This window comes from Saccopteryx bilineata, chromosome 12, assembly GCF_036850765.1.
Source record: "Saccopteryx bilineata isolate mSacBil1 chromosome 12, mSacBil1_pri_phased_curated, whole genome shotgun sequence".
In the NCBI taxonomy this organism is placed as follows: Eukaryota; Metazoa; Chordata; class Mammalia; order Chiroptera; family Emballonuridae; genus Saccopteryx; species Saccopteryx bilineata.
Window position 1 is genome coordinate 45,997,098 of NC_089501.1, and position 20,275 is coordinate 46,017,372.

Consider the following 20,275-nt stretch of genomic DNA (forward strand, 5'->3'; position numbering starts at 1 on the left):
TCCTGGCTAAATAATATCATTAGATTGAATTTCACTTAGGAATACACATGTATAATGTAGTGTTGGATGTATGAAGGAATAAAGGCTAAATGTATTACAGGAGATATAATAATGATTGTATAACAGTTAACCAAATAGCTCTCCAGATCGTCAAGTAAAAGGCTCTCTAGGCTAGCATTATAAAATTTTAAAGCATTCAGCATTAAAACTATTCTGAACTCCTCTCCAGGGGCTCCTCCCAGTCTCCCTTGCATATAGCATTTGCTCAAATTGTTTCTTTTGCATTAATAGAAACCTCATCATACATGCTGAAAATCTTATCCTTTCCTCAAGAGTTCTCTAGAAACTCCAAATCAATCTCCCCTCCTCAGAAGCCAGCCAGGCCCTGTGTTCTTCTGTAATCCCAAAATGTCTTAGTAATACAGAGTCAGTGTTTTTCTGAAAAGCACCCTACCCTAGTCTCCAAGCACTAGGAGGATAAAAAATATTTTGTGTTGTTTCACCATTTTAGCCCAGCAATTTGAACATGGCTACCACTCAATATGTAGCCATTTATTTTCTTGATGAAAGAATCAAGGATTTGCCTCACCAGGCAGGGGCACAGTGGATAGAGCAGCGGAATTGGATGCGGAGGACCCAGGTTCAAAACTCTGAGGTCACCAGCTTGAGTGTGGGCTCATCTGGTTTGAGCAAGGCTCACCAGCTTGAGCCCAAGGTCGCTGGCTTGCGCAAGGGGTCACTCGGTCTGCTGTAGCCCCCCAGTCAAGGCACATATGAGAAATCAATCAATGAACAACTAAGGTGTCACAATGAAAAATTGATGCTTCTCATCTCTCTCCCTTCCTGTCTATCTGTCCCTCTCTCTGTCTCTGTCACACACACACACAAAATCAAGAATGTGAATCTACTTTTTGTATTTAACATTCTATTCTAACATCCAAAAAATATTCACCCACATTCCTGTTCACTTTTATGAAGCTGGAATGTTGCCAAGGATTGGAAAGTTTGGTCTACAGATAATAGAACCATGAAATTTGAATTTTTTTCTTTCTTGACCATTTTGAGTTTTTACTAAAATTCAAAATTTTGCTGACCTTGGGGGTTACTACCAATGCTCCATATTAAAAGACAAACAAACCAAACCAAAACACCACTTCCCAAATTTTAGTTGACACCATGGTTCATTTTTACATTGGAGTGGATAATTGCAGAGTTTTCTTTTTGATACGTTTTGTTTTGTGATGGGTTTTAATCTTTGATTTATCTATTTATTTTGGTCATAGTGAGTACATACTTCTTGGGTGATCTAAAAGTATAGATAACCTTCAGAATATGGCTCTTAGAATGTATTTTAACATAATTCTGATTGACTGACATTTGTCCAACAAGCCTGCCTGCTCATCTGTGGCTCCTCTGAGGCGAGGGAGGAAGGTGTAGATCTCCACTCATAACCGGAGCGACGACACCTGGTGTGACCACGAGCGTCCTCTCCATGTTCTCAGCAGCACGTCAGTGCTTCCCAAGAGGGGCTCCGCAGGCCTCCGTCGCTGAAGGCCCAGGATGTCCCATCCCGGTGACAGTCAACTGCCCCCACCCCCATTTCCACAGCCCCAATGTGGGTGGTATTACTTTGGGTTGCGAAAAAGATTCATACTTAAGCCGCACGGTTGCCAACAACTTAATTTCCCTGATGCGTCTTTTAAAAAGTGACAACATATTCAAGTTATTAAAGACCGTATATTTTTGCTCTGATAAATTGAAAAGGGGAATTATACTGAGCCCATGTTGTGTGTAAAATTCCATGGGAGATATAAATATTACACACACACACACACACACACACAGCAAGCAAACAAACAAACAAAACCAGTCTTTGCCATGATTGAAAATACAACCTACACAAAGACAGGCAAGCACACAACTAGCGCAAATAACACGCTTGGTCACAGGGTACCCCGGCACTGCTCCGTCACTTGCTAAGCCTCTGGGTTTTAGTTAGGGCAATAAACACCAGAAACGGACTCTGTACCTCTGAGCGTGGACGGAGGAGCTCATGACGCTGGCCCACACATCCGTAAGGGTCTGCAGCTGAGCCTGAATCATCTGTTGACCTTCTCTGTTGCTACTTTTCAAGGCCTGTTCCCCTTTGCCAATGGCCATGTTCAACTTAACTTCTCCTTCGCCTTTCATCAGGAGAATGTCCTGTTAAAGAAGAGTGGATACAGGTTAGTAGAAATACTAAAGAATTCCGATATCTTTCAAAACAATTATGTTTCCCATGAGAATCAAGGGAGGAACTATCTTACTTTCAAATGAAAACAGCAATACCAACAAAGTCTTAGCCCTAATGCCGTATTAAACTTTATTTAAATATTAGACAGCCAGGAGTCTGGGAGTAAAGATTTACTATTTTAAACTCTTGGAAAGCTATAGGCTACTTGCCTAGCTAACATTGTAACTTTCCAGAAATTTGGTTTCAGAGTAAAAAGAAATTATTTTGAAAACGAAAATGCGCTTGTCAAAAACCTAGCAAGCTCCTACCATCATTGCCTGGCTAATTCCTATCTTTCAGGGTCACCTTCGCTGCCTGCAGTCTGGGCAGGTGGTCTCCTCTGTGCTTTGCAGGTGGCCCTGCTGGCTTCGACCACACCCCTAGCACATGCTGTACTCACTGCAGGTGACAGTTCATGGTTGGTCTCTGCCACTGACCCGAACTCCTAGACAGCCAGCTCTGTTATCGCTATACGCCCAGCTAATTGCACAGTGCTTGGAGTTAAGTAGGTAGTTGTTTCATAACGTCTGCTGAATATATACTAAGTGAAATTAAAAAGTATTTTCAAGCTATTTAAACGAAAACATGCCTTTCCTTTACAAAGGGGAAAAACGATCCCCTCCAAATCCTTTCTGTGCAGGCTCTCCCTCTCGCTCACGTAATCCTCATGGAGAAAGAAGCACACAGAACAATTAGCACCCGGCTCAGACACTGGTGAATCCATCTGATCAACTCAGTCCGGGGACGCTGGGTGTCTGGCTGGGGCCGCCCCTACCTGTATTTGTAACAACCGTTTTTCCAGGGCGTCCTTGCTCCCCATGGTGCTGTCTGCCCAGGCCAGCTTGTCCTGAGCCTCCTTCACCCAGGCCCACGTGCTCTGCAGCGCCTCCTCCAGGGCCTCGTGCTCCTGCAGGGCCACCTGGACGCTCCGGAGCCTCTCCTTGGTCCTCCTGAGCAGGTCCTGGTAGCTGGCGAGCAGCTGGGAACACTGGCGGCCCTCCTGCCCAGCCCCGTGGCCCTCCTCGCCGAGAAGCTGTCCTCTCTGGGAAAGCTTATCAAGGGACTCTCTAAAGAAAACAGAGAGAAAAAAAATTAGCTCCGCCATTCGGGCGTGCCAGGGAGCGACAGACGATTGTTGATATTGGAGCCGTCGCCAGACGAGAGCTCACAGCTGACGTGCCTTTAAAGTGGAGAGCCTGGGGACTGCATTGGCCACCTGCCTCCCCTCTGCTTTCTCCAGACACAATCAGTGCGCAGCCGGGACATGGCTTCATCTGCACTGTGCCCGATCCAAGCCCAGTGTATCAGCAGGAACTGAGTTCAGAACGTGGCCTAAGCTCGGCACTCCAGGCACTCCAGCCTCTCTCCTCTCCTGCTCAACACTCTGACCATGAACAGCTTGTTGAAGTTCCCCCAGACCTGCGGGGTCCTCCTTTGTGAAAACCTTCTGCGCTCCTCTCCTCTCCTTCCTTCCTGGATGCCCCTTTCACAGCTCAGTGCGAGCAGCACGTCCCCAGCCAGCATCATGATGACTCCAGACAGGGCGGGGAGGGCCGGTCCCCTCCTCCAGGCGCCTTCTGTCACCTCCTCCGCCCTGTCTGTCCCAATGCACAAAGCTTTCCCCTTCTAGAAGCCACGGCTATTATAATCACCTCATGTCCCCAGGACCTGACACAGTGTTTGGCAGAGATAAATGCAAAAAAAAAAACCCATTCTTCCAAAAGGCCATCTTATGAGTGCTAAAGAGTCTCATTCCCATATCTCAGGTGCCTTGATCATTTCAGTCTGGAGATATGTTAATTAACTGAAGGAAAATGTCATCACAGGTGGCTGAGTTGGCTTCATCCTGTTTTACCGGTTCTGAATGCAGGCTGCACTTCTATCAGGAGATGCCTGAGATACCAAGAGGCAGAGTGCAGATGTCAGAACACAGACTATTGTGAGTACCAGAAGAAGGATAGGAAATCTATTTCCTACAATGTCACTCTCTTTATATATATATATATATATATATCTTTTTTCTGAGTAGCTACTATATCAATAGCATCCTCCAGGCCTCTGTGAAATGTATGTGATTTATACAATATTATATTTACTATAAAATACATTTTTCATTCTGGGAACCTGTTTGATGAGGCAATAAAATAATGTAAGTTTAATCATTTAAGAGAACAGATACTACTTGTTATTCTAAGAACTACTTAATGGATAAATTAAATGAGTCTCAAGTCTAGAGTACTTTTAACCCTTTGAGTAGTACGAATGTTCATATACATCCTCGTCCCTCCTGACCATCCAGAGTAACTTGAACAAACTTCATTTTTTGAAAAAAACTCACTTCTGGGGGTCAGCATGCATGAAAAATACTCACTACTCAAAGGGTTAAAAATACAGGGCATCCCCCCAAGATATGTGTCCTGGAAATATTATGATTAAAAACAAAAACAGAAGACTGGAAAGAGGAAGCAAGAAGAGAAGTCCAGTGACCCAGTGGAGACCCTGGGTGACCAGCACTGGACTGTCCAGGAAGGGGCCAGTCAGCAGGAACCTGGCAGCAAACACACTTAGGGACTCAGCGTCTGGTCACGGAGTGTCAGAGAGCAACAGCTCAGGAAGAACGTCTAAAGTTACTTGAACATTTTGGAAGGAAGAGAGAAGTAGGTCTGGTCATGTAATAGTGTATCTAGATAAGAGTCAACATTTTAAAAGCAAAAGAAAGTGCAGTGTAACTTTCAAAAAGTTATATAATTAAAACGATGCTATTATTCTGTTCACTCAGCAAGTATTTTCTATTTTTCTGACATTGTACTAAACTTGGAATTATATGAATGATCAAGACCCGAAGACCTCAAGGAACTCACTGTAGGGGTTTGAGATATATAGAATCAACAAAATGTTTACCCCATGGTAAGGGCTCTCAGACATGGGACCGAAACATCCCAGGGAAACTTTATAATAGTCACCACACCAGCACACCAATGATAGCTGTCAATATGAGTTCTGTTTGTGCAGTTGTTTTCATGTTTGTTTTTCCAGACTAGGAACACTCGGCGAGTCTGACCAAACAGAGGGCTCAGTGGGGAGAGGAAATGGGTATAATCTGAATTGGCCAGGTTTTATTCAATCGGTCACTACTGCTGTTTATTCAATCGGTCACTATCGCTGATCTGTCTGGTTCAGCAGGCTGGGTGCTAGCTTCTACTGCTTCACGGGTGAGTGCATTCACTCTTTAAGGGGATAGTTAAGGAATTTGGGTCAATCTGCGCTCCCCTGATGGGAAGTGTCCCATCTTCCAACAGAAGACTTCCAGTGAAGTCATTGAAAATGCCCAGAGTGAAGCCTGAGTTTAGAAAGCAACATCCTGAAAGTCCAGCCGGAGCACTTGGTCTGGGAAAGAAGCCAGAATCACTGGCTCCGCTGGGAAGCAATGAAGAGACAAATACTGTAGTGGAGAAGAGGAGCCTCCAAACAGGCGGTGTTAATGAGCACACCTCGTTTCACAAAGGGTGTTGTGAGGAGGGGCTGAATTGGAAAGGGACCAGAGGCTGAAGTGTATAAAAAATATAGGAAAATTGTGATCTACCGCATTATGTCTCTGTAAATGAAGAGTAGCTTTTAGTCCCCTTATAATAATTTCTGAGAAGAAAGCATTTAATAGTATTATCATCACAGAGCTTCAAGGTTAGTTATCAAGAAATAAAGGACATGAGTGGCCTGTCCAATTTGTTGAGTGAAGGGAGGTGGAACCAAGTTACACACCAGCTCCTTGCCTCCACTTCTATGCTTTCGCCAGAGACCACACTGCCACCGAAAACACTGCCCAGTCATTTGTATGCCAGACACTCAGGGGTGGAAACAAACACAATCACCAACTAACAACCCAATCCACTAACAACCAAACCAAATAACCAACCATCCAGACACACACGCGGTCGTGAGTTGGGACGGGACCTATTCCGTTTTGACGCCATACCTGGCAGCCAGCAGTTCTCCCAGAAACATTTCAAGTCTGTGGACTTCATTTTTCTTCTCAGGAATGTGCTGTTTACTCTCTCCTGAGTTTTCTGAGTTTAACCTTTCATCCATTTCATGGATCCATAAGTTCAGTTTTCTGTACTGATCCTCAAAGCTAAAGAAAAGAAAGATATCATAGAGAAATTCTCACGTTCTCCTTATAATAAATAAATTCTAACATCTGAGATCACAATGTCTATGACCATTAAGATCCCATGAATTCCCAAGTAGAAGAAAACTCAACAATAAGCCCATTCAAATGAGCACTTATTTCAGTAACAATATGACAGATCATAAAAATTTCTCTTGTAATCTAGGCAACAACGAATCACTCTATCTTGCTGCACTGATTACCTGGTATTCATAAGTGGCAATTACCAGCAAGATTACATTTCCATGCAACATGCACTTAACTTCTTGTGCATTACTAAAAAGATTGTGATTTGAGGCCAGTGGATAAGTGAGGCTACGGAAGCCCTGTGAGAAAAGGAAAGTCTCCGTGTTTTTGTGTCTTACAGGGTTTGAATAGCACATAAGAGCTCAAAGGCTTTGCGTTTGGTAACAGTGTACGTTTTCTGAGAAACCTGGGTCAGAGGCAAATGACTACCACCAGAAAGCAATTTTGATTATACTGACACCTTTTCCCCCCTAGTAATCAGGTCCCCCACCCTTTTCTGACTTTACATTCACCCATGTTGACACAACTTCCTGATTAGAATCTTGACACATAAATTCAATAGGTATAGAATGGTGACAACAATTCCAGTGCCATGCGGACTTTTCCTGTGGGGAACTTTCCTGGACTCCTGCTCCCTGTGACAGCTCCTAACAGACTGAACTGTGATTGGGTTGCATTTTTCAGGGATTTGACATAGTGATGGGGCCAACTTGGACTTGGTGAACATGTTAAGGACACTACTCTTTTATGGATTCTTGCTGTATTGGCCAAGAGTTTGCTTAAAGGCTTTTAATCACTGTAAAAAAAAAATAGAGGACTGGATGAAGAAGATGGGGCACATATACACCATGGTATACTATTCAGCTAGGAGAAATGATGACATCGGATCACTTACAGCGGAAGGGTGGAGTCTTGGTAGCATTGTGCGGGGTGAAATAAGTGAATCAGAAAAAAACAGGAACTTCAGGATTCCATACATTGGTGGGACATAAAAGCGAGGCTAAGAGGCATGGACAGGAGTGTGGTGGCTATGGGGGTGGGGGGGAGGGAAGGAGGGAGAGGGGGAGGGGGAGGGGTACAGAGAGAACTGGATGGAGGGTGGTGGAGGACGATCTCTCTTCGGGTGATGGGTATGCAACAGAACTAAATGACAAGATAACCTGGAAATGTTTTCTTTGAATGTATGTACCCTGATTTATTGATGTCACCCCATTAAAATAAAAATTTATTTAAAAAAAATAATAAAATAAATTCAATAGGTGTTTTCTGCCATTACTCCAACCTAACAGAAATAGTCACAAGAAAAAGACTTGAATAATATAAAACTGGGATGTCCAAATGCACTCATGTCATCTACAGTTACTGGTGAATGTAATTCCTTTATTGAAAATAAAGCCTAATGATGCCACCATAGTTTGAGCCATCAGTTAATGCCTTACTATGAATCTGTAATTAAGGTCAAAAGCTTTAACATTTAAATTCACAATTTCAAAGATTTGCTTATTCACAATGGCTTTGCCCCCCTTCTAAGTCATTGGAAACACATGCTGTGTGTGATGAAACCTGTTTGTCTCAAAACAACCCACCTCTCGAGTTCTAAAGCACAGTCTTGAAGAGCCTGCTTGTCTTTGAGGCATTGTTTCAGAAACACCTGAAACTCTTCATTAGCCTTTGTGATCTGTTCCTGAATGCAGCTGACAACTTGTTTAGACAAATGTGCATACAGAGTTTGTCCTTCTTGAGTCACAGTATCAAGCTTGCTCTGCCCATCACCAACTGAGTCCAAAATGTTCTGTGCCGGGAAATGAAAGTAATATGAAATATTTGCTATGATTCGGAGACCCTGGTGCAAGGGAGCATTAATGGCAATTCTGAGCTGAGATAGCAGGGCGAGAGAAGAGAAACGGGCAAAGGAAAGAGGTTTTAACTACGCTGGCGTGCGCATGCTGTATACAGTGGGGTATAATCAAGGCTTATAATCGAGGTCACTGGAACCACTGAGGACACACTGAGAACAATGTCAACCTGGAAAGGAGGATGCTCTTATGAAGGTCCTGCTCTCGGTCTCTCCCCGTTCGCATTGTCCCCACCTAGGCCAGGCTGCACCTCCTCACATGGGTATGGTGATGTCTTCTAGTGGTTAGCTGACTCCACCCCTCCGCCTCCTCTGACCCACCCTGCACACAGTATCCTGACTGCGGCTCCCTTCTTTTCTTGGTGTGCTTCTCTTCCGAGGAAGACCATAGGCACGAGCATGGCTTCAGTCGAGGCAAAGGACCCCAGAACTGCCGCGCTAGTCCTGCCTCTCCTCGGAGTTCCAGCGGACTCATCAGCAATTGTTACTCAGACTTTTCTCTGTGGAGTTTCACCATGTCTGAGGCCTTCGAGGGGATAATTCCATATCAGAATTCACCCCGCCCCCTGGAAAACTGGCTCCTGTATTATATCGAACTTCCTACGCGGACAGCTAGTGAGCTATCTACGTCATTGTTGTCATCCATCAGGCCACAAAATCCTAATATTCCCATTAACTTTTTAAAAACTATTTTTACAATACTTAAAATAATGCATTGCTCAGATCAGCCCACTAAAAATCTTGGCCAAAGCTCAGTATGAACCTCGTCTCCTGTCAATTGTTGTTTAAATTCTACTTCACAACAGTTTTTTCTCTTGCCTGAATTCATTCATTTTTTCATAGTCAATAAAACCTACAATACCTGTTGCTTTAATTTGAATATACAATATATCTAAGCCACCATTTTAAACCATAGGCCGCTAGAAAGCATACATGATGCCTGACCAGGCCGTGGCGCAGTGGATAGAGCGTCGGACTGGGATGCAGAGGACCCGGGTTCGAGACCCCGAGGTCGCCAGCTTGAGCGCGGGCTCATCTGGTTTGAGGAAAAAGCCCACCAGCTTGAACCCAAGGTCGCTGGCTCCAGCAAGGGGGTCTGCTGAAGGCCCGCGGTCAAGGCACATATGAGAGAGCAATCAATGAACAACTAAGGTGTTGCAATGCGCAATGAAAAACTAATGATTGATGGTTCTTTTCATCTCTCTCCGTTCCTGTCTGTCTGTCCCTGTCTCTGACTTTCTGTCTCTGTAAAAAACAAAAAAAAAAACAACAACAAAAAAGAAAGCACACATGATGTCAGGGATAGCTTCTTAAAACTCCTCCACAACAGTAGTGTAACATAGGTGTAACTATTTATGCTCTTACTGTCATAGAAATCAAAGCGAGGTTTATTTTGAGTGATTTCCAAAGAACGGTCAATAGGCTGAAAGGGTGGGAAGAGGGATCTAGAAGTTCTGCAGCTCCAGCTTACTTTTGCAACTTACTTTTTATATTGTCTACCTGCTCATGACTCCAGAACCCTAATTCTGATAAGGGAAGAGGAAAGTCGGAATACAAGGCAGAGCTTTGGGGAAGGAGACAGACGGCGTGGGTCTGACCCACAGGTGCGCGAGCACCGTCTGGGGAGAGGAAGAAGCGACACCGTGTACACACCTGCAGCTCCCGCAGTTTTGCCTCCAGCACTTTGCTGTCACCAGTTCTCTCTGATGATGCTTTCGCTGCTGCTTTTATTCCAGAAAACCACTCTTGGAATTCCTGCATGGACTCTTTGGAGAGTAACAAAAATGAGAAGCGCATCCAAAACATCACATGAGCTTCCAGGATCACTACCATGAATTAACTCTGGCCGTCAGCCCATTGCAACGTGCTTTACAAACTATTCCGGAAAGAAAATGACAGTACTATGGAATATGGCACAGCGTGACCCGCAGTCATGCCTGCTCATAGTAGAGTAGAGAATTCATCCCAGAGAAAAGGCTGCCAAGAAATTTATATTCCTTAAATGTCTGATGTCCCTGTATCTTTCTTTCTGTTGCAAAAGAAAAATCATTAATTTCCTGAATATGGAAAAGTGCAAGGAGGGGAAATATATACTTCTACTTTCAGGGTGTTAAAGCCACTACTGTGGCAAAAGGAGAAACCTTCTCTTTCCACCCAGCTGACTTGAGAGTCATTGTGTATCCACGCCGGAGCACAGGCACAGCTGTGTGGGAAACCAGCTCAGGCACACAGGACTGGCACTTTTCCGAATAACATGGCTGCTGCTGGTCCAAGATCTATCCTCCAGTTCAAACCTACCGTCACTTCATCACAGCAGTGGAAGCAATTTTCCACGCATATGAGCTATATAATGAAAATCCAGACGCACTTGCTAATTATCAAAAACGATGGACTCCTACTCTCAGGGAGAAAGAGGAAGAATTTCACTTGTGGAGACTGCCCAAGCATAACACTTCAATAGCTCAAGTCTCAGTGCACAAATGGATTTAACAAGCTATTCTTCTGAAAAGTTTTGCAAACGTTTGCTGGCAGTTTCTACGCACCATTTGGTTTGGATTCTTTCTTATAAACAAACTGGTCATGCAAAGGCCTGTCAGGGCTCACCATTGAAGTGTTTTTCCAGAGACTCCTGAAGGCTGGCCTTCGTTCTGGAGCACAACTGGCTGACAGCTTCCTGTTTCTTTGTCAGCTGGGTCATTGCTCCGCCCACGCTCTCCAACTCAGCCGAATGGTATTTGCGGCACAAGCTATTGAGGCTTTCTTGGGTGGAGCTGATGTTGCTTTGCTGACTTTGAAGTTCTTTTTGTATTTCCTATAGAATCAAAGTTTGCTGTGAAGGATGTTTGTCACGTTAAAAAGAAATATTCCATCTACTCCACGATGGTACTTATTTTTGGAAGTGGATGCTATCCAAATCCACTCAGTAATATATGCATTTTTCTGGGATTAGTTTTGTTTGTTTATTTTTAGTATTTGTGATATATCTGTATTGACTGTTTGAAAATTTTGCCCAGCTATCTTTGGGAACAACTGCAAATAGCTGTTGAGAGGTAGCTAGGACATGGTTATAGCCTAGAATTTTAAACACATTGAGTTGATCCTTATGGATTCCAGCATTAAGCTTGGGTTTAGTCAGTTGATTAGAAACTATTAATGGAATCACCCTCCTAAGTTCACATTTCTCAGTGGGACATGGGGGACATAGGACACACCAAAAACATGAGTAATTTTACAAATCTATGGCCTTAGTACAGAAAGAGAATATGCTAAAAGAGAACAGATCATTTTTTGTTGAAAAGTCAGCTCAACTCACAAACTTCATAGAGTTGATCAGGAATGTCTTCTTTTATAAAAATGACATAAAAGTGGTATGTTTTCACAATTAAAAAAAATAATCTTCTCCGTGCGGAGGACCCGGGTTCGATTCCTGGCCAGGGCACACAGGAGAAGCGCCCATTTGCTTCTCCACCCCTCTGCCGCGCCTTCCTCTCTGTCTCTCTCTTCCCCTCCCGCAGCCAAGGCTCCATTGGAGCAAAGATGGCCCGGGCGCTGGGGATGGCTCTGTGGCCTCTGCCTCAGGCGCTAGAGTGGCTCTGGTCGCAACATGGCGACGCCCCGGAGGGGCAGAGCATCGCCCCTGGTGGGCGTGCCGGGTGGATCCCGGTCTGGCGCATGCGGGAGTCTGTCTGACTGTCTCTCCCTGTTTCCAGCTTCAGAAAAATGCAAAAAAAAAAAAAAAATCTTCTCTCTATAAAAACCAGTCATACTAACCAATAAAAAAATAAATGAGGAAAAACTGGCATTCACGTTTGAAAATTCATGGACATTAAAACACTTCTATAGATAATAAATAATAATAAGCATAGCCTATGAGCAGGCCCTACAGTTATGCATGCTTTCTGTTTTTAGATTATTCACTTTGCATTCAGTTCTTTACCCATTACCTACTTTGCTGTGTCTTTGTTAATATGGGTAATTGAGAACAGAGGTTATATTTTGATTATAGTCACCAGCACAGAGCAGAACTAACATTCCCACCGGATAAACACTTGATGAGAGTTGGTTGCCTACCTTTACTTTTTTTAGCCCTTCACAGGTCTCCGTTTGGGCACAGCTCACCAAGGATTCATCTAGTTTCGTCAGCCACATCGTTACGTCGTTAATAAATTTCTCCACTTGTGCACTCTGAGCCCGGAAGTCTTTCAGGGTCCCTTTTGCTTCCTCAGTCATTTCTCTGGCATGCTCCAGCTTCTGCCGTAGGTCTGCTTCTATAAACTAAACACAAAGTAAGATTTCATTAGAATCCGTGGAAACCAGACCCTCATTCACTAGTTCCGTGGGTGGGGAGCTTAACTGTAGAAAATGAAACAAAACAAAGAAAACCACATTAGCCTCACCATGGATGTTCATCCCGTTTTCCTAAGAAGGAAAATCAGTGGGTACAGCTGCCAAACGTTCTAAGTGACGAGGAAATGGAAAAAGTAAGGATTACAATTAACATGGGACATGAATGTGTCAGTCTGACCGAGATGCCAGGGAATACACACGACCACATTTCAAAAACAGAACTACACTTACTTAGGCAGGGTTACCCAGCAGATGACTGAAACCCTGGCCTCGTTCTCCTGGGGGATACTCACCCATAGTTGCTCCTGTGTAACCACTTTTGGATAAAACAACTACCATAAGAGCACTTTCCTTTTGTCTCCCACTTTGAAATATTCAGGGGTGCTAGCTTTCTCCCCCTTGTCCCCCTGAATGATTTCTTTAGGGAGGGCCGCGACTTCTCTGGCCCCACGGGTAATAAAAGAACCTATGATCCCGAGAACCTGCTAATAGTTTCAACCCCACAATGAAAACAACCAGGACCCTTTAATAAATCTTTGAACTCAAAGTTAACTTAAAGTTAAAGCTTTTTTCTGCCCCCCCCCACCCCACCCCCTGCACAGCCCTGACCCCTGCAGGTGGGGGAGGGAACTGGCACCTGGGCTTTCTAGGCCTGGGGACATTTCACATTCTCTCCCCTCACAGGCTAATTTACTCAGTGGATTTTTCTGAGTCTCATTCACTTCTGTGACCTCCCATGAAGGGCCCTAGACACAGGCAATGCGCCTTCTCTAGCTAGTCACCTTCTCGTTGCCGCCTGTGGGCATCTCTGCAACTTCTTGCCCTGAGGCCTTTCTTAGATAACCTGAGATGTCCCACACTGATGGCCTCCTTTTTCCTCTTACACAATTCACCTCCGAGCCAGAGGTCACACTCTGGCCTTCACCCCAGACGACTCTGGGATGCAGGCCACTCAAAACATGCACTTTAATATATAAATATATAAAGAATTGAAATATATATATATATATATATATATATATATATTTTTTTTTTTTTTTAAGAGAGTCCAGTAGATAGTAGTTATTACAAACCTGGTTGAGTGCTTACCTGAAGGGCTGGTGGCGTTTCCGGATTTTTAGTTAATTCTTTTAGATCATTAACTTTAGAATGAAGTTCTTCCAATTTCAATGCTTTGTTTTTCACTTCAGACTGCCAAGATAAAAGACAAAAGGGAAAAGGCATAACTAATATTAACAATTACATGTTGTATTTAGCTTTTAATAACCCCAAGAGTTAATTGTCAAAATGCCCAACTTTAAGCCAGGGTAAAAACTAATCTCTTTTTCACTTTCTGATCATTGTCATTATTGATGAACGTGGAGACATGTCACCATCCACTTTCACTTGGGAGTTGAGGGAGTATGTGGAACTTTCTTTCCTCCCTACCCTCTTTTATTAGGGAAAAATGCTCCTGGAAAAAATTAAACACTAACCAAAAGTCTTGAGTCAGTGGGGATTTTTAACAGCTAACTATTATTTACTCATCAGCATTGATATCATTCGTTACTATGGCAGCATTAAACTCTTGAGAAAGCATTTCAAAGCAAGTACACACATCAGAAGTGCCTAATTTCTGCCAACTATATGTAATATGCCAGAATACTGACATCTAGTATTTTGCATTTTTTTTTTGCATCAACACTAGCACACAAAAAGGAAAGAATAAATAAACAAAGAATTGTTGCTGAATGAATCAGGCACTTATTAACTTCTTTAGTTATCTGGGCCCACAAAGGAATAGTCACTAAAGAATCCCTCTCAACTTAAATGATCTTACTTTGGTGCTTGTGGACACTAACAAACATCCTGATGTCTTCCATCGGAAAGCAATGTACTTCCCCAGTTAGACATAATGAACTGTCAGGCCCTCTGGCCTTTTCCAGAAGCAGGCTGGATGATCAAGGTGTCACACCTGCACATGTCCAGCTCTATAGCAGCAGTGACATTCTCGGGCACTGGGCTGAAGCCAGCTCCCTGATTTTATTAGCTGGTGTGCCACACAGCCAGCCAGCCACGTAAGAGCAATCTCTGTGAGTGACTAACCCTGGACATACTGAGCGTGGGGCTGATGTCCCTTGGCTCCCTGGATGCCAGAGGCCAGTGGCGGGAGCATACAGTATGTGGGTTTAATGACTTGCCCTACAGAAAAAAAGACCCTGATTTGTAGTATTTGCCACCATTGTCACAACATGATGTCACCGCAGGTGGAGTTGGAAGAGCTCCACAGCTCACCCCTCCACAGCATTCTCACCGTGCAGATCTGATAAATATCAGCGCGGCAGCCTAGATGACAGCGACCTGAGAATAAGGTCTGAGTGTTCACTGCCTTCATTTTTAAATATAATTAATTTAATTGTCATTTATTTATAATTCAATTTTTAATAATGATTGTGTTTAACACTGGCTCGCAAAATTTCTGATAATATAATAATTAACTTTCGCGAGCAGGTATAAGCCCTAGTCCAGCACGCGCCACTGTTCGAGCTGCGATGGCAAGTTCACATCAAAGATAATGAAAGAGACTGTGGTATCCCCGCCCTGACTGTACTCATAGAACATTTCCTCTGCTTTTATTTGCCCTTAGAAATAGGAATAATCTCAAGAATGTTCTTTGGGTCAAACACAGATGACTGAGGTAGTAAAACCGACGATTTAACTGTATTTTTTCAGACTACGGTCCTTTATTCCCCTATCTGTCACGCCCCACACGCACACCAGGCAGTGCTGGGCACCCAAACATACAATGGCCCACAGTTTCTGTCCTCGCCAACAGTACAGTCACTTACATGCTCTGTGAACAGGTTCCCTCCTGTCACTCTAGTTCTCTGTACCTCGCTTCATTTTTCATCACAACCCAATTACTACTTAGACATTTTCAAATAACACATGCTGTAATGTAAATGCCATGAGAGCAGGACTTTGTCCATTTCTCTATTATCTTTCCAGGCTAAAGCAGTGTCTGACATATTGTAGGTGCTCATGAAGACTTTACTGAGTGAATAAATAAATGAATGTGAAAAATGGGAATAAAAAGACATTAAAATAAATTGGTGGCTAGAACTTCAAGAGGCCACTTTCTGTGGAAGCCTGTGACATGTCAATCTTTGTTTTCTTCCATTTCCAAAAAGGGGGTGGAAGAACCCAGAACCTAGCGTAAGCGTTCAGCGGAGGGTATCTATTCAGTAAGCATTTTCTTTGAATGAAGAAAAAAAATAGATACCAAATATTAATGAATAACAAATACTTTTAATTTGGTTTTCCAAATGGAAAAAATAAGTTTACCTTCAAGTAAATAGCAAAAGATAGTTAAGTTTTATTATACTCACGTGCCTCAAAGAGAAGAATAAACTTTTTTTAAAAGAACACCATTTGGCCCTGGCCGGTTGGCTCAGCGGTAGAGCGTCAGCCTAGCGTGCGGAGGACCCGGGTTCGATTCCCGGCCAGGGCACACAGGAGAAGCGCCCATTTGCTTCTCCACCCCTCCGCCGCACTTTCCTCTCTGTCTCTCTCTTCCCCTCCTGCAGCCAAGTCTCCATTGGAGCAAAGATGGCCCGGGCGCTGGGGATGGCTCTGTGGCCTCTGCCCCAGGCGCTAGAGTGGCTCTGGTCGCAACATGGCGACGCCCAGGATGGGCAGAGCATCGCCCCCTGGTGGGCAGAGCGTCGCCCCTGGTGGGCGTGCCGGGTGGATCCCGGTCGGGCGCATGCGGGAGTCTGTCTGACTGTCTCTCCCTGTTTCCAGCTTCAGAAAAATGAAAAAAAAAAAAAAAAAGAACACCATTTTTTTATATATATATTCTGGTCAATGACACACTACAAGCTCACACATGAAGGCGCAGTTAATTTACCTCGAATTCTTTCAGGAATTCTTCTGTTCTGAGGCTGTTATTTAGGTTGCTGATGATTTCAGCCAGCTGTGGAATGGAATTGTTTGACCATCCTTCGATCTCATCCTTGCTTGAAAGAACATCAGCCCAAAGGGACAGGCTAACCCTCAGCCTCTCCATGTTTTCTTCAATTCTCTCTGACACCTGAAATAGAACATGGAAATGATGTCATTAATAGTTTGAGACTTTGAAAAAAAAACCACGTTCTTTGCCCCAGCAATGTACTAAAAATGTCAATGCTTCCTTAATCAGAACTCTGACCAAGAAGCAAAGTTTTACAAAATTTTTTTTTTTTTCATTTTTCTGAAGCTGGAAACAGGGAGAGACAGTCAGACAGACTCCTGCATGCGCCCGACCGGGATCCACCCGGCACGCCCACCAGGGGCGACGCTCTGCCCACCAGGGGGCGATGCTCTGCCCATCCTGGGCGTCGCCATGTTGCGACCAGAGCCACTCTAGCGCCTGAGGCAGAGGCCAAGGAGCCATCCCCAGCGCCCAGGCCATCTTTGCTCCAATGGAGCCTTGGCTGTGGGAGGGGAAGAGAGAGACAGAGAGGAAAGCGCAGTGGAGGGGTGAAGAAGCAAATGGGCGCTTCTCCTGTGTGCCCTGGCCGGGAATCGAACCCGGGACAAAAATTATTGTAAGCTAAATAGTGCATCAAACTCAAGTAATCTCTAGTTCATAAATTGTTTCTGTCATTGAAGGAGTTTACTGTATTTCTGAGACATTGTCTTTTGTTTGTAAATTGGAAAACTAACCACAAGTCTATCACAATATAATTTACTCTGAAGTTGAATTCTCTAAAATAGGGGTCCATACAGGGCAGTACTGTATTTATTTTTTAAAGTAACACAATAAGCTCTTTTATTTGTAATGCTGATATATAAAAATGGGCATAATTAAGCTTGAACATATCTACAGAATAAGTAAATATATGAGATCAACCAACTTGCATGATTACAGTATTATTGCTTAATATTTTTCCCATAATAACAATGTCCTTTTAAAAGTGGAGGAATACAAAGTTTTCTGAAGCACCCATTTTATTTGATTATAGTATGCAAACATCAGTGTTTAATTAATTTAGCTGATAAAGGAAACCCACTATATATAGGTTTAACTTCTGAGCCTAGATATTGATAATAAGAGTCAACAGAACCACTGGATTTTTTGAGCTAAAAAACAATGTAAAATACCTTGAGTATAGAGATTTAGAGAGATCAAGTGGCTTGTTCTATGGTCACATAGTCATTAAATGACAGAGCAAGAGCTGAAACCCAAGGACATGAACTATAAGTCCAATGTGTTTCAATGCAAAATAGTTTTTACTTTCAGTTATTATACATTATGGTTTAATTGTCTATAGAATGTTTATAAATTATTTTATTTTTATTCAAAATCTAAGAGTTTTGAGAAGACAGAGTTATACATTTTCTATGATAAAATCTATCAAATAAAGTTCTAGAAACCTATCAGTAAGTTTTCACAAAATAAAGCAAATAATTTTTTTACTATTCTAAACTTTATGTGAACACTATTTTTCTTCAGAACATATTTGCACTTAACATTAAAAGTTAAAAAATAACTCATATTTCTCAATAGTCTTTTGCCCAAAATGAAATTAATAAATGGGAATATTTAAACTTGTTCACAGAATCCCAGGCTATGAGCTTACATCCAGCCATCTGTCCACGGTGCTCTCCATGTTTGTTTTCACCACGATGAAGTCACTACTGTGAATTTTTTTCAGCTCAGATAACAACTGTTTTCCTTTACTATTAAAGTTATCCAGTTCTTTCTGTTTGGTACACATTTCGTTCCTGGCAGTTTCATGCTGTGGACATAAATGTCTCCTTAATTAAAAGTCATCAATGATAAGAGTTCAAAACCATTTGCTTCTAAGAAATTTAATTCATGGATGACCTAAAGCAGAATCCAGGGGTATTAATAAACTATATATTTATAAATATATATTATAATTTTCTTGAATTTCTAGAATGCTAGAATACCAGAACTCTTAAAAGAGATGTTGAACTTACTGGCATGAATTATCTACATCTAAGAGTACTGACAAGATTTGTATAGAGAATGCATTATGAGTAAAAAAGAACAAGTATACTAAAGAGTTCTACTAAAATAAATACATTTTTAATTATTACCTTGGATAAAGCCCACTTAAGATCCTCTTCATCTTTTATAGTAGTTCTGGTTACAATCACATTGCTGGCATTTTCTAGAACTTTAGATACAGCTGACTTCAAGTTCTGATATTCTCTCATTAGGTCAATAAGCCCACAGCATTGACCTTGGCTATAATGACGAAAGAAATGAAATCATTTATTGTCATGTATCAAGTATGGGAAGAGTTTCCTATGATTGGACCTGATATAAACATACATATTAATGGATGGATGCTGGAATGAACAAAACCATGTCTATGCCTATTGATGTCAAAAGAGTGCTGGTCAATCTTACTTAACTCTATGTCCAAAACACTCTTATGAATGAAGAATTCACACAGCCATTAAAACAAAATCTCTGATCTCAACAACATGCAAAGATGCAATACATGTTTTGGATAACTCAAACTTATGCAGATATCAACAAATTGTTGTTTTTTTATTTTCCCTATGATTTAGTTATTCATCATGATGTGTGTTGAGGAGAAGCGAAACAAAACAAATAAGCAAGAAATACTGATCAATAATTCAAATACATATGAGGTTGCCTGTCTCACTTCAATGACTCAAATTTTCATTGACTATGAATTTCCTGAAAACTGTCAAAGTGAGAAGACAGTTTTTATTTATAAGAATCAAATGCCTTTGAACAAGCAATTTCACATCTAGGAATTTTTTCAAAGAAGAAAGAGGTGTACTGTAAGATTTAGGTAAAATAATATTTTTTACACCTTTATGTATAATAAGAGAAAAAAACAGAAATAACTGAAATGTTGAAAAGGCTAATAATTGAATATCTACTGCTACATTCTTGTAATTAAATACTGTGCAACCTCTAATAAAGCACAGTTTAGGAGAATGTTTAGCAAAATGGAATAAATTTTGTGTCTCATGGGTTCATTAACAAAAGTCTGCATTAATTGTCTATAGTATATAATATGCTCTCAATTTGGTTTAAAAGAACTTTTTATGTTATGCAAGGCATTGTTTTTTTAATGCATATAAATACCCAATTGTTTCATGACTAGTTATTGAAAAGACTAGTCTTTCTCTATCATATTGCATTTGTCAAAAGTCCACTGAGCATGTCTCTGTAGGTCTGTTTCACACTATTTGTCTCATTGGTCTTTATGTTTACCCATTAGCCAACAGCACCTTAAAAAGTGTGAGTTCGTCACCTACCTAGTGTGAGTTCTCCAATTCTTTTTCAAAATTGTACTGATTCAGGTCTTTTGTTTTACATATAAATTTTAGAATCAGCTAGCTAGTCAATTTCCACAAAAATATCTGCTGGGATTTTTTATTAGGATTCCATTGATATAAAAAATGACTTCATTAAAAAGAAAACCCCCAAAAGTCACAATTTGAACAGGCCAATTTGAATAATATATATATAGATGGCAAATAACATATCAAAATATGCTCAATATCATTAGTTATCAGGAAAATAAAAATTAAAAACTTGATCAGATATCTTTACACATCTCCTATAATGTCAAAC

The 20,275-nt window shown here is 41.9% G+C and overlaps 1 protein-coding gene across 2 annotated transcripts in view; it reads right to left on the minus strand.

Moving 5' to 3' along the window:
• Nucleotides 1-20,275, minus strand: part of SYNE1 (spectrin repeat containing nuclear envelope protein 1) — a 445,623-nt gene that overhangs the window by 233,971 nt on the left and 191,377 nt on the right. For both annotated transcript variants that reach the window (XM_066248218.1, XM_066248216.1), the window contains 11 exons: nucleotides 18,754-18,904; nucleotides 18,270-18,428; nucleotides 16,556-16,738; nucleotides 13,756-13,857; nucleotides 12,391-12,594; nucleotides 10,924-11,131; nucleotides 9,973-10,085; nucleotides 8,051-8,256; nucleotides 6,246-6,401; nucleotides 3,048-3,339; nucleotides 2,030-2,202 (listed from right to left, as the gene is read on the minus strand). In XM_066248218.1, the coding sequence (XP_066104315.1) occupies nucleotides 2,030-2,202; nucleotides 3,048-3,339; nucleotides 6,246-6,401; nucleotides 8,051-8,256; nucleotides 9,973-10,085; nucleotides 10,924-11,131; nucleotides 12,391-12,594; nucleotides 13,756-13,857; nucleotides 16,556-16,738; nucleotides 18,270-18,428; nucleotides 18,754-18,904 (1,947 nt within the window). The remainder of the gene's footprint in view (nucleotides 1-2,029; nucleotides 2,203-3,047; nucleotides 3,340-6,245; nucleotides 6,402-8,050; nucleotides 8,257-9,972; nucleotides 10,086-10,923; nucleotides 11,132-12,390; nucleotides 12,595-13,755; nucleotides 13,858-16,555; nucleotides 16,739-18,269; nucleotides 18,429-18,753; nucleotides 18,905-20,275) is intronic.